Source organism: Diachasma alloeum, unplaced genomic scaffold (assembly GCF_001412515.2).
Source record: "Diachasma alloeum isolate Michigan unplaced genomic scaffold, Dall2.0 Dall_scaffold_00409, whole genome shotgun sequence".
Taxonomy (NCBI): Eukaryota; Metazoa; Arthropoda; class Insecta; order Hymenoptera; family Braconidae; genus Diachasma; species Diachasma alloeum.
Genome location: NW_021680548.1, coordinates 239,970 through 253,590, shown reverse-complemented (window position 1 = coordinate 253,590; position 13,621 = coordinate 239,970). Strand labels below are relative to the sequence as shown.

Here is a 13,621-nt window from a genome sequence, read left to right as displayed (position 1 = left end):
TCGAGTTTTCATTCGGCAGCCATTATGCTTTCCTTTATATATAAGGACACCCATACCGCGTCTGTTTGGCTGTTTGTGTCCCCTAGGGGCTTCCATAGCTTCCGTAATCTCAGATGTAAGTTGCTAGTGTGTAGAAGGCACGAAGCATGAATGAGTGAGTGAGTGAAACATAAATTATTATATGTGACTGATTGTGGTCAGTTAATTTATTGACCATTAAAAATAGTTTTTAGGTTTTAATTATGTGGGCATTGTTTTCACGAGATCCTGCCAAAGATTTTCCGTATGAAATTGGTGAGGTTGTTGATGGTCTCGATGGTAAAAGCATTTGGACACTTTATAGAGCCAAAAAAAAGGTAAGTTAACCTTATGCATCAATACATTGTAATCGTTTTTAGTATGTATTTTTTTGTTGAGGGATAAAGTGGAGTGTTTTGGGTACCTTTGAGTTTTCAATTCACTTTTAGGAGTACTTTTCTTGGATGTTCCAGGGCACTGGTGGAGGCGAGGATGTGTCAGTGTTTGTTTATGACATCAAGGCTGGCGGAGAAAGTCAATTGGAGATCGCCAGAAATGCAGTAAAAAGATTGAAGACGCTCAGACATCCAAGTATCCTTACTTATGTCGACAGTCTAGAGGTAATTTTGTGATTTCCGACATTTTCGCTCATAAAACTGCCAATTTAATCAAAAATTTATTTTATTCAATTTACGCTATTAAATAGTTGATGAATCATTTGTGAGCTACGGAAAAGCTTGTTCCTTCAAATGGATGCGCGAACACCAAAGATTTTGAAGTTCCAAAGTATTGATGAAGGTTTCTGAGATGACTTGAGTTTCTTTTTCAGACAGATAAAGTTATTTATTTGGCGACAGAACGTGTGGAGCCTCTTCATACAAGATTGTTGAAAAAAATTGATATTGGAGAAGGTATTAAAAAGGAATTGTACTTTTCTTGGGGAGTCTTTCAAATTACTGTGAGTGAATCCGATGTTTTATCAAGATTTCAAAGAATTAAGGAGATCCAAGTGATTAAAAGATCTATATCACATCAAAGATTTCAATAGTGATTGAATTACTGTACTCAGCTGCAAAAGATCATTTCAACACTTTAGTTGAATTTCATAACACCGAAATTAAACAATACATTTTCGAAAATGGTATATTCAATAACTAGGAGAATTCGTAGGGAAGAAAACTTCTTGAAGACCTTGTAAATTTCAAAACTTCTCAAGCTCCAACTGAAAAAATTTTCATTTATAAAGTTTTTTTTTGTCATAGAAATTGGCAATAATGATGAAATAGTGTGAAGTAGTATCATGTTCTCTCTTACTACACTGTTAGTACTACTGAGTAAATTCATTTTTAAAGCAGGTTATTGGACCCTGATTTCCAACGGAAATTCCCCTGACTTAGACATGAAATTCTTTTTCCTCATAGAGCATACAAAAATACTAGAATAATTATGGTTTTACACCATGTTCATTGTTATTACAAGCAATTTATATTTAGTGAGTCAAGTGATTCATGTTAGTGAGTTCGCCACACGTACACTTTTTAAAATTGTTTTTTACGTGCTTGAAGAATGAACGTTTGGATCTCCTAAAGAATTAAAGTCCAATAGGAAAATTTCACGGTGTTAATAAAATTAATCATGATGTTTTGTATCAATTTAGAGGGCACTTAGTTTTCTAAATAACGATGGCAATCTTCGTCATAACAATGTAAATTTATACTCTGTATTCGTGAATGACGAGAGTGGAGAATGGAAATTAGGATGTGTTGAATACATGACGTCAGTGGATGCACCTTATACATTTTTACCTCACTCTTTACAACACTATAGTCCTCCTGATGCTCGAGACAATGCAAAACCCTCCACGAAATGGTAAATGTTCAATGTAATTTGCGTACTTGATTTTGGGAATCAAGACGCTGGAATCCTTCATCCTTGTAATATTTAGGTTTAAAATGAAATATTGTCTGATGAAAAAATGTGAACAGCTCAATTGACATGTGGGGACTCGGATGCCTCATCTGGGAAGCGTTCAGTGGACCATTACTAGGACAAAGGGAAAATTTAAAAAATATTGATCAGGTAAATCAATGAATCAGGAGTAGATTCGTTCCTTTATTTCATTCAACTTGGCGACTGGATTTTTTTCAACGGTTCATTCCTGTCAGAATCAAGCCCTTCGATCTGGGAATAATAGAAAGTCTGCGAAATCTGTCATTATAGAAATAATTTCTTATTCAATAACCCGTATGAAAAAATTCAATAGAAAAACTTACCGAATTCGCTAGAACATTCTAATGGAATTCTCTAGAAATTCTATTGAGATTACTAAAATTCTAGAGAATTCTCGTTAAAATTCTATTTGTTTTTTGCGCTGATTCTATGAGATTTTTTTATAGAAAAAAGTCAATAGTTTTCGATTTTTCTATATGAATATTAGAATTTCTCTTAGAATTTTCTCTATAGGAATACTTGGGCGTGCATTTTTTGCGTGTTTTTCCATTCGGATCCTGCATTGGAAAACAAAATAAAATATAGTGGAAAAACGTAGAAAATCCGTGCCCAATAGTTTCAATAGAAAAAATCTCAAGAGAAAAATTCAAAATAAAAATCTAAATCTGTTGACTTTTTCCTATGAAATATTTAATATAATTTGCGCAAAAAACAAATAGAATTTTGACGAGATTGCTATCGAATTTTCTAGCAAATTCGCCAAGGTTTTCTATTAAATTTTTGCATACGTGAAGATTTGACGAAATACATTGTTGTGTTTTACCATTTCATCCTTATAATTATGATTTAGAACACAGTTGTATTCGGTAAACGGATAAAACAATCCGAGAAAATGAACGGGAGAATTCTTTTGTAGTTAATTTGGAATTGAATAGTTTTCTCTACCAAAGAAAAAAAGTATTCTGAAAAAGTATTCTCTATCAAATACCTCCTGAATTTTCGATTCTCTTGAGTTGGTCTAACATGAAATCCGAGAATCAAAACTTTCAATAAAAACACAAAAAAAATTACCTTCAATTGATTTTTCCCAGATTCCAAAACAATTGATAACAGTCTATTGTGAATTAACGGGCTCAAACGCTGAGGGTCGTCCGAATCCGGCGGACGTAATAGCCAGATGTCGGAGTAATGGAGGATTCTTCAAGAACGACCTGGTCGATGCCCTTCTCTTTCTCGAGGAAATTCAAATGAAGGAAAAAGGTGAAAAGGGTCGTTTTTTCTCGCAGTTAGCTGGACAATTGGACAGCTTTCCAGAGGGGGTTGGGAGGTACAAAATACTACCACAGTTGCTCGCTGCCTTTGAGTTTGGGGAAGCAGGGAGTGCAGTTTTACCTCCATTATTGCAACTAGGTAGTCAATTACCTGACGTTGAATACCAACGTCGAGTTGTCCCATGTGTTATCAAATTATTTGCGTCCAATGATCGTGCGACGAGACTGAGACTTCTGCAACAGCTTGATCGATTTGTAAATCATCTGCAGCCTTCTACAGTAAATGATGCTATTTTCCCCCAGGTAACTTTATCACTTTATTATTGAAATTATTATTTTTTATGAGCTATCTATAAAAAAAAGAATCACTATTATCTATGTTTACAGTAATCTCATAATTTTCTAAGCTTTAATCTGGAAATAGACTGTATAGCTAAAAAGCTGGGAAAATTTCCATTGAAAAATCCGAACTGACAACATTTATAATGGAGAATTCACGAGATTTCGAAGGAAAGAAGTTTTACAAAACATCATATTTTTGTAAAACTTCTTTTGGAACTGCTAAATATCAAAGCGCCACCTATGAATGGCGGATATTGGGCTGCACACAAACAGTATACAACCCAATTTGGGCTTGTGTAGCGTGTAAATGGGAAGCCTAAAATCGTTCATATTGGTGAAAACGAGTGCCGCCATCGGTAGTTAGCGGTCCCATTAGGGGCGGTCTATCAGACGGTATTTTATACTGAGGATTTTCTTAATTATGCAGCCTAATTTTTTTTCAAAAATTTGTACTTGACTCTTCATTCCATACGATTAAAGCTGGTTACAAAAATTAAGTGTAAAGTCTGAAGAAAAATTAAGTTCTGGGTTGTTATGTTTTAAATCCATTCACAAAATTTCAAATGGCGAAAGAATCGTTTCGGAGGAACCCGATAGTTATTTTCGGAATTTAACCTAGTTTCTTATGAAAACACATGATTTTTGTCGCTTTCGAATGGAAACATTGTAATCGTTCCAATTTAAGTTTCGGATTTTTTGTATTATATCAAGCTATTATAGTCCAAAAAGTTCAAATATTCAATTTTTAGGAAAATTGTAAAAACAGCTGAGTAGTCATGTGGTTTCGTTCGTTTTCAATTAATCATTCAAATTTGTGCTTATTGTTGAATAAATGAACGATAAAAATAATTGACGCGATGTCTGCCACTATCGAACGTATGCTATGTTTAATGTTTCGTCCCTCTCGAAAATAATCTCACTATCTAAATCATTTTACGCTCCACTCACCCGCGCGCCCATCTCCGTTTTGTCCTACTGAGAAGACCCCTTAAGGGGTAACATAAGGCCACCGTCTCCTCAAAATTTTCAAACAAATTTGCTGCTCAAAGTTATTAATATTTTTCGAACCCAAAGCACATTGATCTTTATCCGCATTTTCTTGGAGATTAATGTGCTTCAATTTGTAAAAACATTCATTACTGCGGACTGGAAATTTGCTCAAAAATTTAGAAAATCAGCGGCATTCTGTTATCCCTTAACGCCTGGATAGAGTTACCAACATCCCGTTCTCCCCGCCCCCCGCTGAAATCCATCATAATCAAAAGACGCAGTAGCGTCTTGCGTTAGGTGCCGGTTCAAACTTTCCGCCAGCGCAAGGCTACTGCGTATATATACATCTATTGGCGCCGCCGTAACTGCTCATCTACGTACTGCCGGACTGAGGAGATTGTAGCCCTGAGTGTCAGAGGTGGGAGACAACGATTGTAGTGGGGATTGGGAAAAGTGGGGGTAAATTTGAGGACCACAATCTCCTCAGTTCAACCATAAGTGCACGCTGTCCCACCACACGAGGGGAAGTGTTCCCAGACCATTACAATTCCCCTTTATGCCCGTTCTCTCTCTAACCTCTTCCGCTCTCTATCTACAATGTGCGAGGACTGTGCGCAATAGTATTCTGTTTACCCGGTACTTCGCCGTGTGTGGTTATCCATGATAATCGCGCGCAGTCGGGCTAGTGGCTCTTTCCCCTACCATTGCCTCTACACGTATCTCTTTCTAACTCAGCGCTCTTGCTCTTTCGCTGGCGAAGAAGGGTCCTTTCATAAGTGGAAATTCCGAGAACCCAAACCCCGGGAGGCGTGCAGTTATGGAGGTTTCACTGTATTATGCGAGACCGAACGCGCGGCACAGCGCGCTGTAATTGTAACAATCATAATTGAAAATCTCAAAATCAAATTAATCATGGATCACATTTGCCACCTCGGACAACTGGAACCAATGAGGAATAACCGTGACAGACTTGCGAGATATCGATAGCTATCGACTTTAAGTGTATGTTCTTTTTAGAATCGGACTAGCATAAGAAGGCACGCCGAGCGCCTTGACGGTTAGACCGGATTTGACGTGCATAGACATCGATTGATTTCATAAGTCGAGAAAAAATGATCGATATCTCTCAGTTTGATTATTTCGAGAATATCGCATCAGCTCCTTTAGTAATAAGGACTAGCATAAGAAGGCGCGCTTCACGCGCCAAGCGCCTTGTAGGTTAGACCGGATATGACGTGCATAGACATCGATTATGATATCTCGCAGTTTGATTATTTAGTGAATGCCGCATCAGCTCCTTTAGTAATAAGGACTGAATTCTGCCAAAGAAGTAACCTCGATTGAAGTGGTGGGGAGCACGAGCATAAGTGGGGATTTGGATAGAGTGGGGGTATACGGCTGAAGTTACTCCTTTGGCAAGAAGCACCTTATGCCTTTTTCTCTTACGACATCGTCCGCGCGTGCTTTCTCATGTCCTCACTTAGTGGCGCTTCGGTGTTAGTCTTATGCCTACGCTTATTCGAGATTTTCGAGATATGTCGAGATCGACTTCCTTTCTCCTTTTTACGAACGATAGAATTTTTTTCTTTTCAATTTTTTTTTTAAATTAATCATTTATCAACGTTCTCATTGTACTAAATATTAAGAGTAATGAAAACAATGCATCTCGATTCATCATCTGTTCAAATGCAATTTTTTAACAAGTCCCTACTTCTGAATTCTGATTCCCTACTTCTACATTTCTGTGCTTACTGAATAAGGTCTGATAGATTTTTTATTTCTATAATTGTAATTAAAATTGGAATTGTATTCAGAGTGTAAATAATCATGAAATTTCATATAGCCTAGAATTTTTCACCTTCATTCTCCTTTACTCTACCCTACAAAAGCGTTCAATTATTTTTCTAGGAAAATTATGTAACCAAATCTGATGCCTATTCACTAATTCGGAGTATCTTCTCCTTACTCATGATCTTTTTCATAGTTCCATTCAAAGATTTCATCAATTATAAACTTTGGTAACACATCTTAAATTTTCTCAAACTTCACATAAGATTCCGAAATCTTATAAATTTTTTTTATGTATAACTCAAAGATTTTGTAAAATTGTTGAGAAAATTGGACGAATTTCTCGTTTTTCAAAATTATTTTCTCATTTCAACCAATCAGCGTGCAGCCACGACGTTGATGCCCTTTCATTATGCCTTTTCTCCTTTTTTTTTTATTTGTTTCATTGTTTATTCATCGTTGTTCTTATCGTATTGAGTGTAAGATTAATGAGAACGATGCGTTTCGGTTCATTACCTGTTCACCTTCAATATTTCAAGAAGCGATTCACTAATTTTGAATTTTTGTGCTCACTGAATGAGATTTTTATTATAATTATGAATGAAATTCTATTTAGAGTGCAAAACAATAATCATAAAATTTCTTGTAGCCCCAATTTTTCAGTCGTCGACTCCTCCTTCATTCCCCTTTACACCGCTACTAAAGTATTCAATTATTTATCTGGAAAAATGATATACACAATTCTGATGCTCTTTTGCTAATTCAGAGTACCGTCATTGTATGAGTTATGGAACCTGTACGGGTTTTGGAACACTGGTCTATTTATTGAAAAATAAAATTCTAAACGTATTGGAATAATAGGGAGTTTAGTCGCGATGGTAGCCTGGTGTTTTTCGCATCCCCAGGGCTAGGTTTGGTCGGGGCGAGTGTGAGTGTGATAAAAATCCCTGTCAAACACAACAGAAGCTTGCTGATACTCTCGGAGTAACTCGATCAGCTATTTCGCGGCGTTTAAAAAGAATTGGGAGGATACAGAAGGAAGGTCGTGGGTGCCCCATCTTACCTCAGAAAACAAAAGTCGACGCTGTGGAATTGTCATGTGCCTACTGACCAGATTCAAACAAAAAGACTTTTTACATAAAATTTTGACAGGGGATGAAAAGTGGATATTTTACGACAATCCTAAGAGGCGAAAATCGTGGGTTTATCCGGGGGAGCCGTCAACGAGTACTGCAAAACCGAACATTCACGCGAAAAAATTGTCGATGTGTATTTGGTGGGATTCCGAAGGTGTAATCTATTATGAGATACTCGAACAGGGGAAAACCGTCACTACTAAACGTTATAGGGACCAACTGGTGAAATCGAGTGATGCTATTGAGGAAAAGAGACCTTTTACTGATAGTCTTACGAGACAAGTAATTTTGCTGCAGGACAACGCGCGGCCGCACACAGTAAATGAAACCCTGAAAGTTATCTCCACGGTGGGCTGGGAAATTCTCCCACATGAAGCGAATTCTCCAGACCTTGGGCCTTCTGACTATCACCTAGCTGTGTTAACACAGCCGGCAACTGACTAAAGACAAATACCCGTCATAAGACAAAAACTCGAGTGCCTAAAACACGCTACAATACCTCTGACAATAAATACGGTAATACAACGGTCTCTGAACGAATAGGTCGAAAACTAAATGCGATGACTTCAGGTTTTCAGAGGCCATGAGAAATAATAGAAATACCTCGAGAGAAAATACGACTAATCTCGGGATTTCAAACCGCTGTAATATCCGAGAAATCGATGTTAATTACGCGGTGCAGGTGAAACGAGATTCAACAAAATGAACTATTTGAATCAACTGGAACTAATGAAATTTATCCAGAGGAAATAAAATTCAAATCCCATAAATTAACCGGACAAATAAGTTGATCAAAAATCGGGCCCGAAAATCGACCCTGCCGAACAAGGGGTGAACAACGGCCTGAAAATATTACAAACTCAAATGGCGTCAATCGCCACAGATCAAGCGTCCGTCGAAAGCCGATTGCCAAACTCACTCCTTGTGAGACACTTTTAACACTTCAAAATAAATTCACCGCTCACCAGTCAATTAGTTTTCGATGACGGTCGTTCTGGTCTCAAGCCGTTCCCCAAAATGTTCAAGACAGCCCTCAGAAGAGCCTCGGGTCTCGACAGCAAATTTTTCAAGCAAAAACCGCCAAAATATCACAAGTCAAATATTCGCACAGCGATAAGTCTCGTGTCCAAACGAGAAGTGACCGCTGTCGGTACCACAAACTCACGCGACAACGCTCCGAAATAAGACGACCAAATAATTGGCCCGCCGGACGGCCTCTCCGCTCTGATTGAACGTCGAAATCATACCGAAACACAGCCAACGGAAACTTCAACAATCATTTCACGCCCACAATATAATATTTAGTGGCGTGAATATTTCATAAAAAAAAACAAATATCGATCACACCAAAAATTCTAAATAATTGTCGTCATCAGTTGTTATTTTCCTGGATGTGTAACGTCAGCCCAGAATTTCACAGTCCGATGATGAGATCGTCATTCAAGTTCCAAATTTTCCGACTCCATATCCTGACGCCGCCACTCGGTCTTGCAGGTGAACCCAATCCTGTGCGGGACCATTCAAAGATTGTAACAAGATTTTCGCGTTACGGGTTGAAATGCCCTTAAATAGATGGTCACACTCTTGAATTTATAAGAGGGACAGGAGAGACATCTAGAGGCGGCTGAAAGAGCCACGCCTAGATGAGAAGAGCCACAGACCAATGGAAGACTGAAGTCATAGCGATTTTGGGTGGAACTGCGACCTCTGGAAGTCTGGAGGAAGTTACTAGACTTTCTCCAATTTATAATTCGCTCAGCTTGTGTTAGGGGAAATGGGCCGACGTACAGGCTGTCCAACTGGGCGATTCTAAAGGCTATGTCGGGATAGACTAGGGACCAACGGCCAGGTGAGAGGACTGGTGCTCCCGTGATCCCGTCAGGTTGATTGGTGGGGATAGGGTAACGGAATGACCTATCGTCGCCAAGATATTCAGACTAGGAGGAGAAGGCCCTAGTAAGATTCTGGTTGAGTCGAACGAGAGCGATTGAACGGGGAGGTTGGAAAAATCTCTCGGTGTGCTAGATTGAGGAATGGTTGAAGAAGCCATGATAAGGAGTTTCGGACTCCACGTAGCCTCGGTGAATAACCGTTGGCGGCGAGCATAGGGGGATGCTCCTGCATCCCCCGCTAGTAAAGAGGAGTTATTTCGGACCGGGAAATGACAACTTTGTTGTTTCGCCGCTATCTAGTCTCGGTGGAACGATTTGGAAGCGTATAGGCCTGTGGGCCTGGAGTAGAGTTATCCTCCTGTCGGCGAATACTGGAAGAGTTGACTTACGAACACTGGGAGAATACTGGAAGTGACGAATACTGGAAGAGTTGAAAGACTTTCCGGAAGAGGTATGAATGTGATTCATTAGGGTAATTACGCTGCAAGGCATAATACACGGCTTGAAAAGGCTCGTGGGGATGTGAAGGAAATACTCCTGGTGGACCTCGCTCACTCTACCGTGTCACACTGATGCTAGCTTGGCAAATTATTGCCCAGCCACAAAAGTCCTCTGAGTAGACGAGTTTGCCTCAGAGGCCGGTTTTCGTCGAACCTTCCAGAAAGGTCTGGCTGGCGCCCACCATACGAGCGGTAGAGAAGGCTTAAAAAGTAGTTTGGACTTTTCCTCGGTGAACAATCCGAGAAAATATCATTACAAAATATTCTGGCCTAATGTCTTGTACTCCACAGCAGCCGAGACCCGAAGGAAGGTTATCGCAGTATCCCACGATTCGGACTCCATCCCGCGATGATCTGGTCTCGATCCCACGATGATCCAGTGAGCGGTCAGACAACGGTTCGATACAAACAAATATTAATCAATAAATATGGTCCGAAATGAAAAAAAACAAATAACTCTTGCCTCGCCAATGGTTTTTCTCGTCTGGAAATCCCACAAACCAGCGAACGGTTGAAAATAAAAAATACCACGTTACAATTTATAGTGCAGAGGGAAACAGTCTAGAGAGTTGGAGAAACCGATGCTACCAACCCGTGATAAAAAAATTTTTTTGTAGGCCCTTGCCGTTGTTTCGTAATGAATTTTTACTATTTGAACAATTAAATATTTTTCCACAAAAATTATAGTGCAATTTTCGGATCGTAACAACGATTATATGTTATTGGAAAATTTCAACAAGTTGATTGAAAACTTGATTTTTTCGTGTTCAGGGATTAGAACACTTACTGTTACATCGTAACACCTGCGAAGGTTTGAGGCCGCGTTCACAAGCTGGGGACAAGCGGTGGCAGCACCTTACGGGCGCCGTTTTCGTTAGTATGTACCCGCGCCGACGGTTACAGGTAGGCGATAAATGGTGGCAGCACCTCTCAAGCATTTTTCTCTCGATGGGGTGTGCGCACGCCGACGGACGCTATGGCGTCAGTTAGTAAAACCCGACACTGAAGCTTGTGTGGATTGCTAATAAAAATCCAAATTTTACCGAGTCATCTTGACTTTAAACGCAACTTAACATAATTAATAACAAATCTAGTGCACTAGTGAACAGTAATTCAAGGCAAAGTGGCCAAGAATTTATAACAAACAAACGAACAATCAACGGCACGAAATCACACGGTTTCGTGTCCCCACGTGGCACAGGAGCCACGATCCCAAGGACGATATCCCAACAAATTGCGCCAAATAACCCCCAAATTCGCCGGCGTTATTAAAGTTTTAGTGTAGGTTAGATATTTATATGTGTTAATGCGTGCTAGCCGTTATCTTAAAACGTTAAACAACGAAAAAATACATTGTGTTGTATGTATGTGTGTGTGTGTGAACCGCCATGTGTGACACCGCCATTCGCAGTGAATCCTCCAACTTAGTGTATTGATAATAAATCTGGGTTTTTTATGACGAACGGCTTTTTCCCATAAAGCTATGTTCTTTTTTTTTCTTTCTATAATTTAATGCAGTTATCATACCACCTAGGGTATGATAGCCTTCAACGTCATTTTACCCCTTCCCACCCGCATACCACTGGGCCACGATACATGGAGAAAATCCTTTACGTTGAAAAATAATCATTTGATGGAAATACTTTATTTTCTTTTTTAATTATGTTGAAATTATGTTGTTCTAAAACCACTATAATATGTTATATACGTTAAGAAGGGTCGTCGCCTCGTCTTTATAATCATTTTATTAAATACTGATTAAATAGTTACAACGCGAATTGAGCCCATCACATTTTTTACGTAACAGATGACGGTGACCAAAAATCATAGAGAACAAACAAATTCTCGATATGGAGAGGATAGTAGATGTATAAAGACACAGCAGCCTGGCGTTGAAAGATTTAAACCAGCTCATGGCGCAAAGATGCTGCTGCGTTTTTTGACTAACGAAAAACGACACGCAGCGGCGTTTCCCTCATACACTGAGAGAAAAATGTAATTTATGTCATTAAGCCTCATAAACCGCGATTAATAAATTTTCGGGTCCAATTACATAAAATATTGTACGTCACATGGCAATAAAAGTATTGTCTAACGAATGTGACTTCACATCACATTAATGTGAATCACTGCCTAATGACACAATGTACTATTTTTTGGTAATTTTCAACTAACGATTTTGTTGGCCCAAACCAGACTTGTTTGAGAAATTGTTCGTTTTTCTCTCAGTGTATGGTGAACAATCTAGGGTTAACACTTGGGTTAAAATAAAAGCAATTTCCCACTTTTTTCCTTGGAAGTCGAGAAAAATGTGACACCTTGGAAACTCGTTTTTAATGGTATATGCAAAAAGTTAAAATTTACAAAATTCTAACAAGGAGCACTACGCAGGTGTCCCCCTCCGATTTCGATGAAACTTAAATATGTTATAGGGGACCCAAAACTAAAGGACACGTATTTTCTTTAACTGCCCATATTGGGTTTTAGGGGGTGAAAGTGCTCTCTGAAGTTGACCACCTCTCGGGGTCATTTTTCGATTGCACACATAACGAGGATTTTTGAACAACTCTTTCGCAGTGTATCATGAAGGTCACAAGGAATGATGAAAATGGCGAATTAGAAGCGTCTCCGGGGGGTGAAATATGGAGGGTAAACTACCCTTGTGAAAATTCATTTTTCTCATAGAAAAAAAACTTTTGATGGAAATCCCATTGGATAAATTCCATTTGAAAAAGTAGAAAAAAATACAGAATACCTGTTCTGTTTTTTTTAAATCGAAATTTAAAACTTACAAAATATATTTTTCGTGAATTGCGAAATTTCAAACTTTTTCCTGTACAAAACGAAGCTTACGGCTAATGATGAGAGAAACCATTGGGACAGGATCCAGGAGTGATGTCGGGGAGGTTAACCCTTTGGGGGAGGGGGGAATTTTTTTTAATAAGGGCGAAAAAATATCGATGAGAATTTTACGAAACACATTTCGTTCGAAAGCATGAGACAATTCAAAGCACATCCTGCAATTCTTTTCCCCAAATTAAAATTGAAAGTAAAATACTTTTTTTTAAAATTATATACAAGTCTTCGATTTTTTGGTACATAAAAAAGATGAGTGATGAGTATCTGGAAGTAACACTTGGAAGCTAAATAACCTTTCTGGAAGTTACTTTTACTTATATTAGTGAACAGAATTCATTTGAAAGAGTAAAGAATAATAAGAAATATCGAAATTTGAATCCATGAAAATGTCCATTGCTAGTTATATATGAATTACAACCTTTTAATTATCCGTCTACTTGTATCACAGTACCATAGTCCGAACTAAATGGTAAGGATTGTAATGATTTTTCTTTGGCCTCAACAAATACTCAATAAACCCTAACCCAGAAAGTCTCGATTATCCGAACACGGCCAACTCATTACCTTCGTTCTCGTAATCCGACAAGTCTGAAACGCCAAAAACCATAACGCTAACACTGGACTTCGGGAACAATCAGCAGCTCATCCAATCCTTATTTCGTGTATTTAGGGCGCCAGCCGATTTTTAGCAACGCGGAATCGACAAACCGCAAACGGAACCGTATTTTCTTAAAACTAAATACTGATTGTCCCCAAAAATCCAATAACGACAAGAAACATATCGCAAACCATACGCAGAAATGTGGATTACGAGGGTACGGGATTTACTCGGCTGCTCAGTGTGCGGGTCGTGGAGAGAGGGGTGGATTCGTGGA

General features: G+C 38.8%; 1 protein-coding gene across 4 annotated transcripts in view; it reads left to right on the top strand.

Annotated features, from left to right (window-relative positions):
* LOC107042064 (N-terminal kinase-like protein) overlaps nt 1-13,621 on the top strand; it is a gene marked incomplete at its 5' end in the record, with an annotated part of 139,881 nt that continues 126,260 nt past the window's right edge. Inside the window, 7 exon segments of one of the 4 annotated variants that reach the window (XM_015262934.2) lie at nt 1-115; nt 265-356; nt 492-638; nt 848-976; nt 1,676-1,887; nt 2,004-2,097; nt 3,060-3,542. In XM_015262934.2, coding sequence (XP_015118420.1) covers nt 25-115; nt 265-356; nt 492-638; nt 848-976; nt 1,676-1,887; nt 2,004-2,097; nt 3,060-3,542 — 1,248 coding nt within the window. 4 annotated transcript variants of the gene reach the window in all.